The 19,859-nt window shown below is 36.8% G+C and overlaps 1 protein-coding gene and 1 long non-coding RNA gene across 2 annotated transcripts in view; one reads left to right on the forward strand and one right to left on the reverse strand.

Annotated features, from left to right (window-relative positions):
• Positions 1–240: 240 nt before the first annotated feature.
• On the forward strand, positions 241–971 carry LOC110675536. The gene is made up of 2 exons (XR_002499578.1): positions 241–684; positions 742–971. It is a non-coding gene; the product is annotated as an uncharacterized LOC110675536 (long non-coding RNA).
• The window catches only part of LOC5566295, a 74,721-nt gene continuing 55,610 nt past the window's right edge, over positions 749–19,859 (reverse strand). Inside the window, exons 3-6 of the mRNA XM_021840834.1 lie at positions 17,982–19,181; positions 17,679–17,884; positions 1,957–2,485; positions 749–912 (exon numbers count right to left, since the gene is read on the reverse strand). Coding sequence (XP_021696526.1) covers positions 755–912; positions 1,957–2,485; positions 17,679–17,884; positions 17,982–19,181 — 2,093 coding nt within the window. The 3' untranslated portion in view covers positions 749–754. The remainder of the gene's footprint in view (positions 913–1,956; positions 2,486–17,678; positions 17,885–17,981; positions 19,182–19,859) is intronic.

Below are 19,859 nucleotides of genomic sequence, written 5' to 3' on the forward strand. Positions count from 1 at the left end.
TAATTGCTTGAATGTTGGATAAGACCAAAAATAAAGTTGTAAAACAAGCGTATGTATAAAAATTCTAAGCTGTCCAGAAATGCAATTCCTACGGTTCTTCGGCGTCAGTTAGGGATGGTACACAAATTATGTCACGCTAAATTTCGTTTTTCTCGACCCCCTCCCCCCTCTTGTCACACTTTTTGTATAAGTCTGTTAAACATTTTGTAAGGCTTGTCACGGTATGTCTGAAACCCCCCCCCCCCTTGGAGCGTGACATAATTTGTGTACGACCCCTTATATGAATGCATATGAGAACCACTCGAGCGAATCTAATTCTCAGCTGCAAATCGCGTAGCGAAAATAAGTTTTGCGATAGGCTACGCCGGAAGGAATGTGTCGTCGTTTCCATCTCTAGAGAATGTTTGCAGAGCTACTACTCGACGACAAGCGTGACAATCTTGCCGATAGTGTAGTGTTGCGAACTGTAATGTGCTTTTTTGTGTTTTAAGCTTTGCTGCGGTTGGCACTCTGAGTGATAAGATTAAATTTAGGTCGATGCTTTTTGCACACTACTCTTGCGGCTGATGTTGGGTACACGCTTATCCACGACGCGCGTCAATTTATCTTGATGAAATAGGCTAAAATTTCGATTGCGACTAACTTACAGATTGTATAAATAATATTGAAGCACCACTAACGAGAGTGGGTATTTTCGCTGCTGCTGCTACTAGATCTGACAAAACTGAAACTTTCATTCAGATTTGCAGCTCTACTATTGCTGTGGCTGCTGATGGTGCCAGTTGCTGGTAATTCGACCTGTCCGGTTTCGTTGCCGGGACCTGCTGTTACTGCTGGTGATGTGGGAAGAAGCAGCTACCGCCATGGAAGGGGCCGCAATTGCATCGTACGTGCTGGATGGTGCAGGACAGCCTGGGAAACGATAAGCATTGAATTATTTAAATGGAATCATAAAGTGATGCTTAACCCTTTCATGTTTTTTTCTATACAAAATTTGTAAGAAATCGAATTTTTCTTTTCGGATGTATCATGGAGGTCACACAAAATGCAAAACATGTCTAAAAACAGACACGCAATGTAAGGTACTAAATATCTCTCAATATTGACAATTTGATCATATGATAAAGGTTAGATTCTAGGGTCATTTCCGGTGAGTCAATAGACAAACATGGATGAAACGTAAAACTAGGCATGCGACTGCTCAAATTTCATGAAAAAACATCAGCGTCACTGTAATAACGTTTTTTTTCCTGCATTCACGTTTCGGAAAAAAAATATATTCTTTCTAGATCCATCGATCAATTTTCTACGAAATTATGGATTTATTTTCCATTACGAGGGGAAGTTTTAAGGTCCAAGAGGTGGTACGATCCCGATAAGCATACAAATTTGCCTTATTTTTCACGCCGAGGACCTGGGATCGAATCCTATCCCCCGACATAGTCACTTATGACGTAAAAAGTTATAGTGACGACTTCCTTCGGAAGGGAAGTAAAGCCGTTGGTCCCGAGATGAACTAGCCCAGGGCTAAAAATCTCGTTAATAAAGTCAAACCAACCAACATACCTTATTTTTATAAGTGAATGAACGTTTTACCTTAATGGTCGATTACACGTGCTGTTTGATACTTGGTGTAAAATGACCCATATGCTGGATTAATGTCATATATCCAAGTATAATAACATGTAAACAAGTTAGTAGCAAATCACTAATCGATTAATAGTGATCCACAAATCTAATGAATGTGATAATAAGAACAATTTACGGTGTCAATTAAACATTAGTCGGTAAAATGGGAGTGAAAATGGGGTCAACCTGAGCTTCGGAACATTTACCATTACAATGGACTAAGAACATTCCTTCATTCATATTTCACAACGCTATGGAAAATGAACATACAGCGGTTATAAATTTTTTAACCCCCCACCCCCCCAAATCGAAAATCGATATACTCACGACAAACCGAGCAGCTATCCTCGTCGCTTCCGTCGCCGCAACCGTCTCTTCCGGAGCACACAATGGCCGTTGAGCGGCAATTTCCGTTTCCGCATCGCATCGGGCAGTAGTTCCTGCTACGGCTGCTTGGACCTGACAGCAGCTTCACGAAGAAATTGGGCACCGATCGGGATCCGCATAGATGCGGCGGTTCATCACTTCCGTCGCGGCACGAAACGATCGCATTGCAGTATTCGTACTCCGGTAGGCATTCGCCACTTCGGCACATGAACGTATGCTCCGGACATTTGCGTGACTTGCGGAAATCACAGCCGACTTCATCTTCTCCCTGAGGGCACTGGATTTTCCCATCGCAAATACCGGCACGTGAAATGCATCGGCCACTCTTTTCGCAACGGAACGACAGGGCCGGGCAGTTGGTGATGTTGGATTTCAGCGAGAAGTTGCACTCTTCGTCCGAGGCATCGCTGCAATCTGGGCGCCCATCGCACACGAAGAACCAACTGATGCAAATCCCACTCGAGCGGCACTGGAAATGGATTATGGAAATTGTTAGAAGCTAGTTTTGATTTATGAGTAATAAACTATGCGTAATTAATACATGATATCTAATACGATTGGGGACTTCCTTAGCCGAGTGGTTAGAGTCCGCGGCAACAAACCAAAGCCATGTTGAAGGTGTCTGGGCTCGATTCTCTGTCGGTCCAGGATCTTTTCGTAATGGAAATTTCCTTGACTTCCCTGGGTAGAGAGTATCATCGTACCTGCTAACCGAGACACAGGCAAAAATGGCAACTTTGGTAAAGGAGACTGTCAGAAGCACTTATTGAAAACTAAGCTGATAAGAATGCTCTATCCCAGTGTGGACGTAATGCCAAGAAGAAGAAGAAGATCTATACGATGCAATATTATTCACTTTCCGAGCAATGATTACGTGAGACGATTTTAAACATTCTGTCCCCCATAGTTGTGAAGGAGAATGTGGAGTCGTGACGGACTTTGGTTCCAGGTTGGCTAATTGCGCTGCAGAGCCAGGCGTAGTTGGTTAAAGCACCCAGTCTAGCATATTGGGAGTCGGGGCTTCCGCCCACCAGAACGATTCCATTATTTTCCACAATTTTACATCTCAATTTGCCCAAATTAACTTTTGTGTCTACGAACTTCAGTATATTTTCAAAACACTGTCGGCTGATTTAAGCCGTAATGGACATGACAACCCTAGTTGCTCCATGGTAAGATTTTTTGTATGAAAGTTAAAAAAAAGTGTGGTGCGTGAGAAGAACTATACTCCGTCCCTCTTCCAATAAACTTTTACGTAATTATTGTACAACTCCTAAGATATCGTTTTGAACTTACACTAGCCACCAAAAGTATGATATCACCCAACCGAATGCTGCCTCAAATATTTTATAATTCAGAGACCACAGATGGGTGTTGAAGTGATTTTTAGCTTAGTGTTGAAAAAGGTATTCAAAATGAGTGCAATACTCGATGAAACGATTCCATGGCGGGTAGTGAACGATAGAACAAGAACGATAGGTATTCAGCGGAATATGGGGATCCGTAAAGAGATCCTGAGGATTCTTAACTGATTGTTTAGATTTTTTTTTTAGTTTAATCAAGTTTGATACTAGCATTCTGAGTTAAAATAGCGTTATTTTGATAATTTCCAGCTGAATCCTAAGATAAGATATCGCACACATAATGCTCAGCAAAATCTCAACAAAACTGGGAACTTCTAGCGGCTTTCTGAAACTTTTCAGCGAAACATTGGGGATTCCAAGAGGGCTTTTGTAGTTTTCCAACGGTATCCTAGTGTTTTTAACCGGGATCATAAGAATTTTCAGGGAGAAGTGCAGCCTGCCCATAACTGCATATTTGTAACATTCGACAAAAGTAGGCATTGAGTAAATGGAACACCAAGTGTGCATTTTGTGTCAGTATGGGAAGAAACTAAAATTTCTAAAAATTACCAAGAATTCAAAAGTGCTTATTGGAGGCTGAAATGTTGTTCAGCTCATATCGTATATTGGGTGAAGAGTCTAAAAACAGTTCGGCTAGAAATTTCTTTGCTACTACATTACGAGGCTCATGCATAATCTCAATGTGACTGTTATGCGGTTACATTCACGAATGTGACAAAACAACTTGGTATTTTTTTTTCGAATTTTCTAGAACAAAATCACAGATTTTAGTAAATTGCTCGAAAGTATACATCATTTGATGGCTCTCTACGGTATTAACTCGAAATTGTCAAAAATGTCGAATGTGACTGATATGCGATTATGGGCAGTGCAGCGTTATATCGAGTTTTTCTTGAGAGATCCCTAGTGGAATTTGGAACACTTTAAAGGACATCTCGATTATTTTCAATTGGATATCGAGGAATCCTTCTTATATGCTATGGAATCATAGCATATACCAAAGAAATATCAGACCAATCTTAGAGAATCCTGTTCACGATGATGTTGATGATGGATATGAGGGAAATTTCCAACGGGATTCTAGTGGAATGATGAGATTTTTAGAGCTATTTTTTATTGCACTGGCCTAAAACTAGGCTCAATGTGACAACCAACCTCTCAGTGCACAGTGTACCACAGTGTTAATGACGGCTAAAAAAATATTTCAAGTTGTCAGTCACTAGATTTACAATTTGAGATGATAGATAGCACCTCCCCTGAAAAAGATTCGAACTTGATAGTCGAAATGTCGGAAGAGAAAAATCATGTTTATTTGAAAATTAGACTGGGACACTAGCTTCTGGAAACAGATCGAATTTAAACCGCAATCACCATGATGTTTCGGAAAATTTAAGTTCATGGAAGCAAAGAATTTGACCAAATTTGAAGTTTTCTATCGGGTAACTTCAATACATCATAAAGAAAAGGAAATAAAACGGTGTTAAGTCATATCGATGATTATTAAGTAAAATTAAATTTAATTATTATCCATTGCTGGACAAAGCAGCTGGATATACTTTTCTGAAACAACTCATTCTGGGCTGGTATCAAATCTCACTTAATCTGGAATAACGCCCTAAAAGCCATTGGTAACCACGTTAGTAACTCGCTGTTTCTGAGAAAATGAATAAATAAGTATTCAAACCATCACCACTAGCAGGTTGTTGATCCTTTCTTCACCATAGCGTTGTCGAATAATGTGTAAATCCGATAAAATGCTCGGAAATAATGAGCTACACACATGGTTACCAATGGCTTGTAGAGCGAAATCATAAGTTATGCAAGAAATAAAAACCTCTATAGCCATTGGTCTAAAAATCTCCATAGCCATTGGTATCCATTACACTACATGAATAGTACAATTCATGTAGGAGCGTTACCATTCAGATAAATTTTGCCACAAAAATGTAAAATTACCCATCCCGAAATTATTTTGTTATTCCAGATGTTGTGCAGTGCGATTTTCTGTAACATAAAAAAATCAGATACTTGTCAACGTTCACCCAAGAAATCGAAAACTGAAATATTCGAATGAATCCGCGAATGATCTTACAAGGTATCAAAAACAGATACAGCAAGGAACCTGTTAAGAAGTTCAGGATAAATTTCTTTGGAAAAAATAAAATGATGACCATTTAATGAAAATGTAATATATGTTATTTACCACAGCTTAAACAAATTGATAAGAGTCCACCAATAACCTTGGAAAGGGTTTAACACGTATTCTTACAAAAGCCTGTTAAGGAAGTTTTAACATGGACAATCCTTTAAAAACCCAACAGAAAACTTGTCAGGAAAACGAATAATCCTCAAGAAATTCGTCAAAAAACATTCTAGAAATTCATTGAAATTTTCATCAGAAATCATCCTAAAAAATTATCACAAGATTCGAAACAATGATCATTACTTCAATAATTTCAGCAGAAATTTACCTGCGTATAGATCTCGTCAAGAGCGCAAGAATGATTGAATTCCATCCAAATTGAGCCGGAAAAATTAAAAATCGACCTTGATGATCTTCGATTTGATTTAAATTTCACAATTGTTTTCAGTATGGTAGAATCAGTGTTTTCATGGCCTATGAGATTATCTATGCAATCTATATTAAAAATTATAGTTTCTAATTTTCTTTCATTTTATATCGGAGGACACAAAAACCCAATGTTTTACTTTTTTTTTTAAATTTCTACCATACACGGTTAAAAATAAACACGATGCTATCCATAGTTCTGCATTTGAATTTGCACTACTCTTAAATCTTGACAATTTCAAGGTAATAGTACTTGAATGCAACGTTGCATGTTTTGATTAAAAAAAAAGTTAAACTAAACGTTTCTGCCTGACCCGGATTTAAACCTTCAATATTCAAAGTGCAAATCTTGTATCTTACCTCGACACTAACTCGCATCAGTTGAAAGGGGCTGAATTTATCTCAATCACTTTCTACAACGAACTGTCAATGATTGCTTTTATACAAAAGACATGATGTTCAAAATCAACGACTTTTCACTTCAGAGTCTAGTGCTAGAGAAAGTAGAGCAAATCCAAAGTTAGAACTCTTCAAATCGTGGTGATTGATGTTTTGAATTGAGTTAAGTGATCAATCCATTCAATCGAAGGTGCTGATTTTTTACCGTGTAGAATCTTGATAGGATACAAATGACGGCTTCATAAGCAGAAGGTCATGGGTTCAATCCCAGGCCCGTCCCTTTCCTCGTACTTTGTAGTTGTATCTTCCACTCTAAATATATAACAGTTGACCTATCATAGTTCGTAGCATTTGGAAGATCCCGAGACAGACAAAAAAAAAAGTTTTCCTACGCTTCCATTCTTCCATCACTATAGCACGCCTTTCCTTATGCCTGATACATAGGCAGTCTGCTGACCAAACAGCACCTCTCTGCCATAAAAATTATAACAGCCCTACACCTTCCCGCATGAACTGGCACAGACTTATTTTTTTTGTCTAAATAAATACGTTTGAATGCTACACTAAGTATCTTGAAATTATTCTAAACCATAATGATTATCACAATCACTTCTCTACCAGTAGCCATTTTCGAGTTATTTAAAGTATAATCCAAAAATTTATTAATAAAATAACAAAATAGGTCATTTCCATAAGTCATTCGCGGTTTTCCATTAAGAAAAATAAGTACAGAGAAGTATGGCCTATAATGTCAAAAACTTATTGCTCTTCCCGGAGAACCGCGAACAACTAATGGAAATTACCTACTTGAAATAGCTAAAAAATTGCTACTTATCGTGATCGTGCTAATCATTATGGTTTAGATTAATTTCAAAATGGTAAATGTATCACCATGACGTAATTATTCCGACGAAAAAACTTTTTTTTTTGGAAAAAGATCTAAAGTTGTTTTTAGAAAAGCTTTTTTACTAAACATTTCTTCCTAATGAAACTTTGTCCTAAATAGTTTTATCTTATCAAGATTCTATGGTAGAAATTGAATTAATATTTTAAAAGGGGTTGTGGTGTAATTTACAATAAAGGTTTTATTTTTTAAATATCCTTGATAAAAATAAAATATTTTTTCAGTTTATATTTTTCTTGTGGGTTTTGAATTTTTTTTCGAGTCTATCAAATAAATAAGTGAGGTATCACTGAAAGATATAAAATTGTAATAACCTGATCAAACATTTATGCGTAATATGAATTTCATGAACGATATGGCCAGCAAGTAGACGTTTTACCTAAATTGAGATTGCACAAAACGGTTTAATCATACATATATTTATGATTTTTCAGCAAGATTTAATTACTGCAGAAAATGTTGAGTTTCTTTAGAAACTTGATAATTATCAATGTCTTCGGCAGTTCTAGTGATCTTAACCTTCATCCAGCCAACATACTTTTCACATGCAAAAACTACACTAAAATGTGCATAACTTTTTTGATTCTCGATGGATTTTGTTGAAATTTTCAGAACTTCCCGAAAAACTCTTCTAGTTTATGGTCCAGGACACTTGGGAATATGGTCCACGTGGTTCCGGAGTTATTCCGGATTGTCTTGGGGTACCAAAATTGGCCACATCGTCCATTCAACGGATATCTCAAAACCCAGATGAGCTAGAAGGTTGATGTCTTCGGCAAAGTTGTTCAGCAAACTAAGGGCTATCCGTCAGTAACAATATTAATTGGGAATTTATCCGCTAGGTGGCGTCAGTTACAATTTTTCTTCAATCTTCTATATCTCAAGATCCTGATGAGCTAGAAGGTTGGTGTCTTCGGTGAAGTTGTTCAGCAGACCCTAAGCTATTTGTCAGTAACAATCTTATTTGGGAATTTATCCGCTAGGTGGCACTAGTTACAAATTTTCTTCAATCTTCTATATCTCAAGATCCTGATGAGCTAGAAGGTTGGTATCTTTGGCAAAGATGTTCATCAGATTAAGGGCTATCAGGCAATAACAAAATTAGTTGAGGATTTCTCCACTAGGTGGCGCCAGTTACAACCTTCCTTCACCGAGTGGTTAGAGTCTGCGGCTATAAAGCAAAGCCATTCTGAAGACATCTGGGTTCGATTCCCGTAGACCCAGGATCTTTTCGTAAGAGAAATTTCCTTGACTTCTCTGGGCATAGAGTATCATCGTACCTGCCATTCGATGTACAAATACTAAAAATGCAACTTTGGCAATGAAAGCTCTCAGTTAATAACTGTGGAAGTTCTCACTGAACATTAAGCTGAGAAGCAGGTTCTGCCCTAGTGAAGACGTAATGCCAAGAAAAATAACGAGCTATGGGCTAGTTCATCTCGGGACCAACGGCTTTACTTCCCTTCAGAAGGAAGTCGTCACTAAAATTTGTAATGATTATCTCTTAGATGGGTCGTATCCCAAGTCCTAAGCGTATGTTTTAACGACTATACCGAGTCCATTTCCACATACACAGGAAGAAAAATCCGTGTAAATTTTAGCGTAAAATCGTGCACATAAAGGGAATGCCAGATATGTCGCAAATCTACACGTCACATCGTGTAAAATTACATCAACATCATGTAAGTTTCCGCTAAACATCGTGTAATCTAGCATGGACTCTAACCGATTACGCGTCAATTCGCATAAATTTTCACGATGTTGATATAATTTTACACGATGTATCATGTAAATTTGCGACATATCTGGCATTCCCATTTGTGCATGATTTTTCGCTGATATTTACATGGATTTTTCTTTCTGTGTAGAGTCCTAATTCCTAGTTTTCCTGCTAGAATTATAACGAACCTTTCTAATGTAAACAATAACATTGGGTTTTGACAGACACTCAATGTGTTTCATGATTGAATATTTTCGACGGCATGAGCGTGAGCAAGTGATTTTGCATCCAAAAATCATTCGTGAGAATTTCGAAGCATATCTCAAAAGATTTGGCTTTTGTGGGAGAACCTCATGGTTGAGATTTGAGTGTCAATGTACCAACACTGGATGTTCAATACATCAAGGGCAATCTGAAATGGAAAACTGAACCAATATTCATTCGCTATATGGTGCTAGTAACCTCTCCAATATTCTGAATTTGGTGAACTGGTAATGCAATTGATTCAAATTTTATTCATTAGATATCTCTAGTGATATTTTCATAGAACTTATCTAATTTAACAACATGATAAGCAGGAAGGTTAGTTTTTCGACAAATAATATTGGATGGCTGAAATCTACCTAATAGGGATCAAGTTGGTTTGAGTTTTAATGGCACTGCCGTATATTTTTGAGGAAGAATTTTATTCCAAGATCCTCGTACGCTAAAATATCGGTCTTTTAGGATTTTTTTCAAGCAACAAAAATCTTCCTTAAAACAATCCAACAGAAATGTTATAGACAACGGTTTAAATGCTCAACTTGATGCTCACCGCTAAGGTTTAAAGTTAGAGCAGTCTGAGTACAAGTAAATGCTTAAGTAATAACAAATAATGTCACTGATAACAAAACTTGTTGATTTTTTTTGAGTTTTGAGTTATTAAAAACTCCGTGAGTTGATGTTCTTTAACTCGATATCGAAAACATTAATTTACTGGGATTGTGTGAAAAGTTATTTCCATGAATAATCAAAATTGAAGGGGATTCCTGTACCAAAAAAATCGATACTCAACGCGTAATGCTTATAAATATATGCACATAAATCAAAAAGCTATATGGAATCATTTTGTATGGCAAAATTGGCCAGATAAACTATACACTTCACGATATTAAAAATATATTCAGAGAAATATTTTTAGTACCGGTTGTACATAATAGAGAAAAACAAAAATCCCCACAAGCGTCTTTATCAAACAAACGTTTTGATATTCGGGAAATTTCTAGTGAAATATTTTTCTCAATAAAAATTAAACGATTTTAATTATTTTGCTCAACTATAGGGATAATCGTAGCCGATAGTATATTCTTAAAATATTAGGAATTTTATCAGGATTAAAGGATAGCAAAAATCCTACCATCGTAGTCTAGAAATATATACTGTAGACAACAACCTTCCAGCGGATGAATTCAATCAAATTTTTCACCGCCAGATATAAAATGCATGTTCGATTTTGGCAACATGCCAAAAAACCTTTATGATGCCCAAATCAAACCGTGCAAAATTAAACGGTTGTTTCAATTGAAACTTCTATCAACGTGATAATGACCACGAATTAAATAGAACACGGTAAGTTTCAAGACGGCTCACAGAAATTTCGAGATTAGCACGATTGTTGACTGACCCATGATCCATTGTTTTGCATATGTATTCCCGTGTTGCCAAAATCAAACCATGCCAAAATAAAAAAAAAATTTTGCCGAACATATAAACTTTCTCAATACATAGAAAAGAAATACTGTTATTGGCGCCACCTAGCAGATGAATTATCATTAATATTTTTTACCGCTAGCCTTCTAGCTCTTCACGATCTCAATATAAAGCAGATTAAAACATTATTGCTAGCAACACCTAGTGGATGAATTCTCAACCGGATGTTGCACTGCTAAATAGATATTGATCTGTTGAACAAATTTACGGAAGACACCTTCCTTCTAGCTTATCGGAATCTCGAGACATATAATGGGGATTAAATTTTAATAAGGTTTGCAACTGCCCAAAAATCCTTGATCTGCTGAACAACTATGTCGAAAACACCAAACCTCTAGCTTATCAATATCTCGTGATATAGGAGATTGAAGAAAATTTGTTACTAGCGCAAACTAGCGAATAATTTCCCAATCACTACCAGATAGCTCTTGGTCTACTAAACAAATTTGCCGAAGACACCAACCTTCTAGCCCACCAGGATCTTGAGATATAGAAGATTGAAGAAAATTTGTAACTAGCGCCACCTAGCGAATAAATTCCCAATTAAGATTGTTACTGACGGATAGCCCTTAGTTTGCTGAACAACTTTGCCGAAGACATCAACCTTCTAGTTCATCTGGGTTTTGAGATATCCGTTGAATGGACGATGTGGCCAATTTTGGTACCCCAAGACAATCCGGAATAACTCCGGAACCACGTGAACCATATTCCCAAGTGTCCTGGACCATAAACTAGAAGAGTTTTTCGGGAAGTTCTGAAAATTTCAACAAAATCCATCGAGAAACAAAAAAGTTATGCACATTTTAGTGTATTTTTTGCATGTGAAAAGTATGTTGGCTGGATGAAGGTTAAACATAATTAGTAATATTGAATTCTCAATCTAACTATTTGTTGACGTGTGTTTTGCTTTCAAAATGTAAAATACTTTGTGTAGTAACAATCTTTGCAGATTAGATCCAACTTTCCTGGTGGATTTCCACATAAAATATTCATCAAAAACACGTCGCAGCACTTGCATAATGCAACAGTGAAAGAACATACAAACACCATTTATGTTTTTATTTATATAGAAGATAGAAGATACATAAAATATTTTTGAAGAATCTAAAATCTGAACAATGTTCCCTCGGATAATTTTTTTTTTAGCATTTTAACTTCACTTTTTGATCAATTCATGATAAATTTATTCAATGTTTGAAATCATTATATGTTTTAAACTTGTGCATCAAACCTAAAAATTGTATAAACCAGCAATTCGACTCAATTTTATCAAATTTTGATGGTTCATGGGCAAAAAAAATAATGAAAAAGTGTTGGTCTTAAGCAAACAGTTATCATTTCAAAATAAGGTACCGTAAACCGGGGGCAAATTGATCACTGGGGCGAATTTGATCAGGTTGGTACCGAAAAACATTTCCTCCCAAGGATGCTGAAGGTTTCGTTGGCACCAAAGACATTCCATGTTTTCAAGTTTATAGATGCCTAATGATTATTTGAAACTATTTCATTTTAATTAGTGTCAGTTTTGCATAGAAATATTCACACTTTTTGAAGGTGTAAGCAATACAGTTGGAAATGTCAATGCTAAACAATCCACTAGTGCCATGCCTACATGTCAACTATGAGTGTTTTAAATGTTGTGTAAACTTTAATATGAACTACTTAACTCATATTTGATATCATACAGTATAGCAAGCATAGTGTTTTGCTCATAAAATCGTTTATTCTCAAATAATGTGCTCATTTCAAGGGAAATTGCCTACATTTAGGCGTATTAGGCAGATTTTCAAAGTTTGATTTTGCAATAATATGATCAAATACCAGAGTTGTAAGATTTTTGACATCATATTCAGATTCAGGAGACCCAAATTTAAAAGATAGGGGAATTTTTTACTCTTAAACCTGCTTTTTTAAATGATGATCAATTTCGCCCCAGTGCGTCATTCTAATTTTGGATATTAAAACTATTTTTATAATATGTAAAATATCATTTCATGTAAAATCGATTACATAAACAGATGAAGATCGATGTAGTACTGGTTTTGCCGAAATTTATTTGACAATATTTGAATTCTGAAGGACAACTGAGCAAAAAGTTATGAAATAGTGATCAATTTGCCCCCGGATTACGGTACTGCAAATATTTTGAATCCAAAATTTTGATTGAAACTCTTCACTTTCTTGAAGCTTCATTATTTAAAATAATAAAACATATAAAGTATTTGACAGGATAAAGTACGCATTAATAAAAAGAAAATCACTCAACTGAAAACCACAATATATAATTCATACACTTTTGAATTATCATAAATCTCCTGTTTTGACACATTTGAGTTTTTTTTGCAGAATTTGGCAAAAAGGCAAATTGCTTTAAATAATCCCATTTAGGATTTATTCTTTATTCAAAGTTTTATTATTTAGCGAGCAAAGTTTTCAACATTAAGGCGTTATTGCAGTTTGCTTTTAAAGATGAAATATAAGGAATTATATTGAAAAGAACTTAAATCACTATGTTGAAGTCATACTTTTAAAATGCGATCAATTTCGATTTAGTTGAACTCTGAAGTTTTGCTAATTCATACTTTTCTAGATTGTTAAGTATTTGGAACAATTGTTTTATTTAAATTCACATAACGTCAGTGTTCTTAAACAACAGTTCAGCAAAAAAAATTGTGGCGTGCTTGGAAATCAGTTTCTTTTCACAGGTCAGTTATAAAGTAGATCGAGAAAAGAGATGGTCAGTCAGACTGGACTAAGTGTTATTCAATGAATTAGGAAACTGAAAGCAAGTGAAACAAATAGAATCTAACGATTGTATCGTCCATAAAATTTAAAAAGACGCTACTTATTGCTTGCACAACATTTTAACCCTAATAAACCCCACCTGTGTACGCCACTGACATATGTTTTTTGTAAATTTTTCAGCCATAATAGTGCCCAAAATTTGTAAGGAAATGTACAAAATTTCGAAGTAAACCTTAGGTGCCGTTTTGCATCGAATTCCCGGACGCTTCAAAAGCCGGACACTCTGAACATTTTGATCATTTTTGATAAGCCAGATCCATTTAATCAAATTTGATTGTACACATTATTTTTAATACTTTATATAAACATTTTAACTGTATTTACATCACAGTAGGTAGTCAAAAATTAAATATCAAAATTAAATGTAAAACAAAATCACGTCAATTTGAATACTAATTTGTATGTCCTCTTTGTCGACCAGCTAAGATTGGTAGAATCAGAATGTGCAATTCAGACAAATTTTCACTAGTGGATTTATTTAAAGTTGGCAGTGATGACGAAAGTCTAATAAATACCAAAACAACCAAAATGTACGGATAACGAAATCACCTGGAGGCTTTGTACGTACAAAATTTCACTTATTAGATGTCGCGAAAAGGCCTTCTACGTACAAAAGTGGTGGCAATATACGTGCATATATTATGTGATGGATAATAGCATACAATGCGAGTGTATAAATTTTCTATTGAACTAACCTGTGATCTTATGGGACTTAACTTATGATAACAAATGTTGATTTGACAGCTGCTACGGATTGAACCGACTTACTTTGTACGAGTGAATGAACTAAGAAAAAAAGCGTTTTATGCGAGGAAACTCATCAATCTGACGATTTCATCCACCGTGTTTTGCGGGTTTGATGTAATTTGTATGAATAAACGAGTTATAACGTGAATTTTTATGCGACTTCTGGTTGTCAGGGTAGTGTTAAATAACGTTGCTAAACACTTGGCAGTGAAGTGAAAGTCCATAAACGACAGATTATTGCAATAAATCTTGGTGTCCGGTTTTCATTGCAAAACTATATTATGCTTCGAATACCGGACACATTTTTATCAGAAAGATTAAGCATGGAATTGAAACTCATAAGTTACAAAAAAATTAGAGAATAGATAGTGAAAATTAATAGGTTATTAGGAGTCTATGTGAATAAATTAGCTAAATAGCAAAATTACGTGCAGTGTGAATTTATTCAATTGATTGTTGCATCTCGTAAAACCTACCAAATGCCTCATGAATACCAGTGATAGTCTTGCACTATTGCATCCTCATGTGATCACTCGTTTATAATAGAATATATATAATTAACGAAATTAGTGGTAAGACCTAACAGAATAATTTACATAGTTTATCTTATTACGTTTGCTCGATCCTGTAGGGAACGAAGTTTATCGAACCCCAGTCTCATGACGCACCGGAGTAGTTTGATCTACTATGCAACAAACGGACGAGCGATTCATTGCATTCAATGCTCAATGAGTTATCCATGTCATTTTTAGAGGATGATACCAGTTTATAAATTTCAGCAAACTTAACGAATAAGCAGTGTTGCATTTGAACGCGTTCAGTTTGCGTTCCAGTTCAAATATTTGAACGAGGGATCAAGTAGGCTTGAACATTGATCAGTTCAAAAAAATGAACCCATGGGAGCTGAAAAATGAACGCGGAAGGAAAATTGTTCCCAATGCTCTTACACAACACATTTCTATGCGAAAGTTTTACAAAATATGCTAGGAAACCTAAATGGTACCATCAATTTGGAATGATATGAATTCGACATAGTTTGATGTATTTTTTTCGTGTTTTAAGCTGCAGTGTGCATTCAGAAAAGTGTGCAGTGCTCAATAGAGGACGTGAAAAATTTCATCCGTCAAATTTAAGAAATTTATTTTTTTAATATTCAGTTTTTTGATGATTTCCTGCATTTATTGTGTTATAAAGTTGAACATTTAAGTATATGGACCAAACTTTAGTGTGAGCAGTCATTCTTACTGAGGAGCTTTTCCGAAGAAATGTGACAGTTGGATGGTTCCGATCGGAAGAGATACAGCTTTTAGTATTCGCTGTTGTGTAAAAGAACGACACTCAGTTAACACACCCAGTGTGCCAGTTTTATTATCCGGATATTATTGATGCAGTTGAATCGTGGAATTATCGACACATGAAAACAGAGTTTATCCAAGTTTAGGCGTCGGAGCTACGTCGGATCCATCGCACGGAAGCAAAAGAAGTACACCATTGGTTCCCAGAAACGGAAAATTGTGTCTTCGCTGGCCATCGTAAAGCTATCGTTCATTGCCTCAAGTGTAACATACAACCACTGGTGGTAACACAGCGGGATCCAGGATAGCAAACATACAATAGTTGGTACACAAATGAAATTTGGTAAGATCGTTTCAAATCATCTATATTATAATTTTTAATCACATTGAACACATGGTCTCATACTTGGTGAGCTAAACCATGTATTCATACTTGTTTTTAATTATGAAACGTGGTTTACGGCTAACCAGCCGAGTGGAAGTTTAACAACTACATGTATTCATATTCCCATTATTCTTGATTTATTTATTATAATTACCCTGTATAACATGATGTTTCATATCATGATCGTTATTTATTATCATTTTAACAGCAAACTGCTTCGATTATTGTATAGTGGGAAAGGGTCGAAATAAGTTTTCTTCTCGTTTCAGAGAGCGAGTAAAGGCGCTTAAGCCAAGGCTCTAGAGCCAGGACATAAGGAGGAAATACCTGTGTCCCATCCCAGGAGAACATACAAGCATGGAGTGCGCATTAACTTTCTTAGCAACGCCACTCCCAACGATCTTATCTATAATCCTAAATCGAAACGGTTGGTACGGTTGTCCCCGTTTCTTCTTTTTAAAACTTGAAAATTTTTCGCCTATTATGTTATTCATTCGTGAATGACCTGATCGTCGTAATTTTTCAGTTGTCTTCAATCCCAAAGTCTGCACAGTGGGCCTGGCCATTTTAATATTTGTATAATATCACAGATGTTCTGCAAATATTAATGCTGACAAGAAAATACCTTAACATATCTAGGTATTTCCAGGATGCCTTTCAATATAGGCTGTGCAAGCGCTTAGATTAAATTAGATTAGATTAGATTAGATTAGATTAGATTAAGCTGCAGTGTGCATTCATAAGCGAATGGGGCGTTCTTGAGCATTGACAAAATTTTGCACGAGAGTTCAATGTTTACTGCGTTCTCGTTCAAAAAAAGGAACGCGTTCAGTTCAAAATGCATCACTGCGAATAAGTATATGGAAAAAAAGAACAAATTTAAATACTGTGCTGAAGCATTTAACACCGATAGCGACAGTCCTTCACTTTTGAATCTGGCTTGGTGATTTCCATTACTCAATTTTGAGCCAAATATTCGTGATATTCTAACTTTTATTCTGACTTTCCACAAAATAAAATGAGTTTTAATAGATTGACTCCTAAGATTTGATGTTATATCAATTTAACACCAAAGCTTAGGAGTTAACAGTTTTCAATAAGAAAATATCGATATAATTAAAATGTAAGACTTTTGAACCAAAAGTGTCCGGAATTTGAAGCAGGCTTAACAATGTGTCCGGATTTCAAAACAAGACATGTGCTGATTTTTTTTTATTAAATTTGAACGTTTTGGTTTTACGTTGAAAGCTTGATCGATTGATGAACTCCAGCGAGTGACCAATCGATCAAATAGGATATTTGGATCTCTAGATTTGTGCTCTCGAAACATTTAGTTTTGGCTTGATTTTATCTTCACCCTAATACTCAATAGAGCTCTAGGATGAACTCTTACATTGCTGTTGGACTCAAAACTTTGTATAAGGTATTTATCGGGGTTGAAATACAAGTTGCTATCATAAAACTGCGTGTCTTAGTTGATTCATTATACTTCAGAGTTCTTATGTTCAAAAAGTCATTTCTAAGACCATCATGAAGCGTACCTATCTTACCTCTTACATTTTCGCTTAGTTTAGCCTAAGTTGAAATTCATAAAAAATACATTTTTTTCATATGTGTGTTGACAACATTTCATTGTAAAGTTATAAATGCATATATATTGCAATGCATTATATTCACGCAATTTTACATAAATGGAATTCAGTCCAATAAATCAATCAAACCCACCTGAAACGTTCCCGGCGAGCACCCGGTGCGGGCCGCGTTGCATACATCCTCCGCTCCCTGCTGCTGTTGCTGAGAGTGGGCACAGTCGCACCTGCCCAGTTCGTTACAGTGGGTGTACGGATCGGCTAGCTGGCACTGGCGGTTGTTGATGCACGCCAAACCGAGCGAAATTGGCCCATCGCCCAGATCAACACGTGTCCGGATGCCTGAGTAGAGGGAAGTTCAAAAAGTTGGTGTAAGAGAAAGGAGCGTGACTCTTTTTCGCTCTTGGTTCAACCGGAAAGCTACGAAAGCTTCACTTACCTTGGTGCTTTACTCTGATGCTGCCCTCTGTACTAGAGATGGGTGAAACGGTCGTGGTCGTTGTAGTACTAGTCGTCGTTGGTTCTGGTGTAGTACTAGTTGTGGTTGTTGGTTCAGCTTCGGCCAGAAGCGTGGCGACCGTTGTCGATATGGGAGCTTCCGGTTCCATCATGGTCGTTCGGCTTGCCAATCGAACCATGGTTGGAGTTGTTTGTTCAACAATGGTCGCGTCAACTTCATTTTCGGTGTCCTGTTTTTTTGTGAGAGATTCCGGTGTACTTTCGTCTAGCTTTGTCGTCTGTTCAACTGTAGTGTCTTCCTGTTTGGTGGAGTACGTTTCTGAACTATCGTTTGAGGCTTCGTAGTATTCTTGGCTGGCTTTAGGGGTAGATTCGTCTTCTCCTTCGATTAAATTAGAATGGTCCTCTCCAGAGATGTGGTTGTGTTTCTCTAGGAGTTCCACCTGTTGGGGGTATTGGTGTTTATTCTGAGGAGTTTGGTAATAGCCTTCCGAGTCTTCTCCATCGTGACTAGCACTTTCGTATTCGTAGCTTTCCTCACTTGGTCCAGCAGTCGAAGCCTCTGAAGAGTATTGATCGTAATCAGTTGACTCCTGATAGGAAGTCGTCTCGTCTGTTTCATGTTCAACATTGTTCTGATAGTTTTCTTCTGCTTCCTGCTCTAAGGTCGTGTACTTCTCCGTATTTTCATACATTTGCATATGGGACGTGCTCTTAGAATCATCATAGGACACACTTTCTTCGCTGGTTGCATACTCGTCGTAGCTTCCACTGGCCGTCGTACTTTCCTCACCCTCCTCGCTAGTTTGCTCTACTTGAACAACTTCTTCGGCCTGTTCCATCACCTGTTGTTGTTGTTCTTCATCGCCTGTCGGCTGTCCCTTGGTGACAGATTCCTCCACTACAACCGAATAATCCTTTGGGGTCGTCAAGATAAACTCCACAATTTCTTCCGGTTTTTGCAGAAGAGTTGTGCTTACTATGGGTAACCGTTCGGTAACGTCTGCCACAACGGAAACAACGGATGAAGATTTCACCACACAGGTTGGACCCACTTGGCGAGCCGGGGACGTGCATTGACACCGGCCGAACAGATTTGGTATTAGAAAGTCGCAGTGGCTCTCGGTGTCCCACATGTGACAGTGCGCGTGACTGTAGCATACCGTTCCCGGCTGGGCAGCTGAAAGGAGGGAAAAATAAGCATGTACATATGGCATACTGGACGACAATTTGTGTGGTAGTGGCAATCAAGCGGCTGATGGAACACGGTTAATCATCAATTTATGGGAACTCTTTGGCGGCTTTGCTTCCGGCGTGGCGCCGAATACTAGAGAATGATTCGGAACGGTTGACCACTGCATTTGGCAAACTAATTAATTGGATGGTATACACTCAAAAATGGCATATGCGATTAATTACAAAAAAAAAACAGTTTTTGTCCATATTACTTTTTATATAGCGTTCATCCTATTGATAAAGTTCATAGAAAAAAAAAATTATATTTATGTAAAAAGTCAATAATTTGAAACCAATTGGAAGTTCAAATCGTAAACTAAATTTTCATATAGTTAGCTTAGCATAGCATCACCATAGTTAGCTACGGTGATTGTGAAGCAGTATGTGCGGCAGAGGTTACATCACAGTTTTGTCGGCATTTTGTGCAACATTCTGTGATTATTTAGAATGTACAATAATCCGATCTGAAACATATGTCGGCCAACATTCCAAACTCTCATTTAAATTGTAAATATGCTTTTATTTTTGCTTATACGCTTAGAAAAATCATTGCATTTGCATCATATGTGCCCGCAGTAGCGCAACCAGGATTTGGTTCTATAAAACGGGAGTTTGGAAATGT

This window comes from Aedes aegypti, chromosome 2 (assembly GCF_002204515.2).
Source record: "Aedes aegypti strain LVP_AGWG chromosome 2, AaegL5.0 Primary Assembly, whole genome shotgun sequence".
Taxonomy (NCBI): domain Eukaryota; kingdom Metazoa; phylum Arthropoda; class Insecta; order Diptera; family Culicidae; genus Aedes; species Aedes aegypti.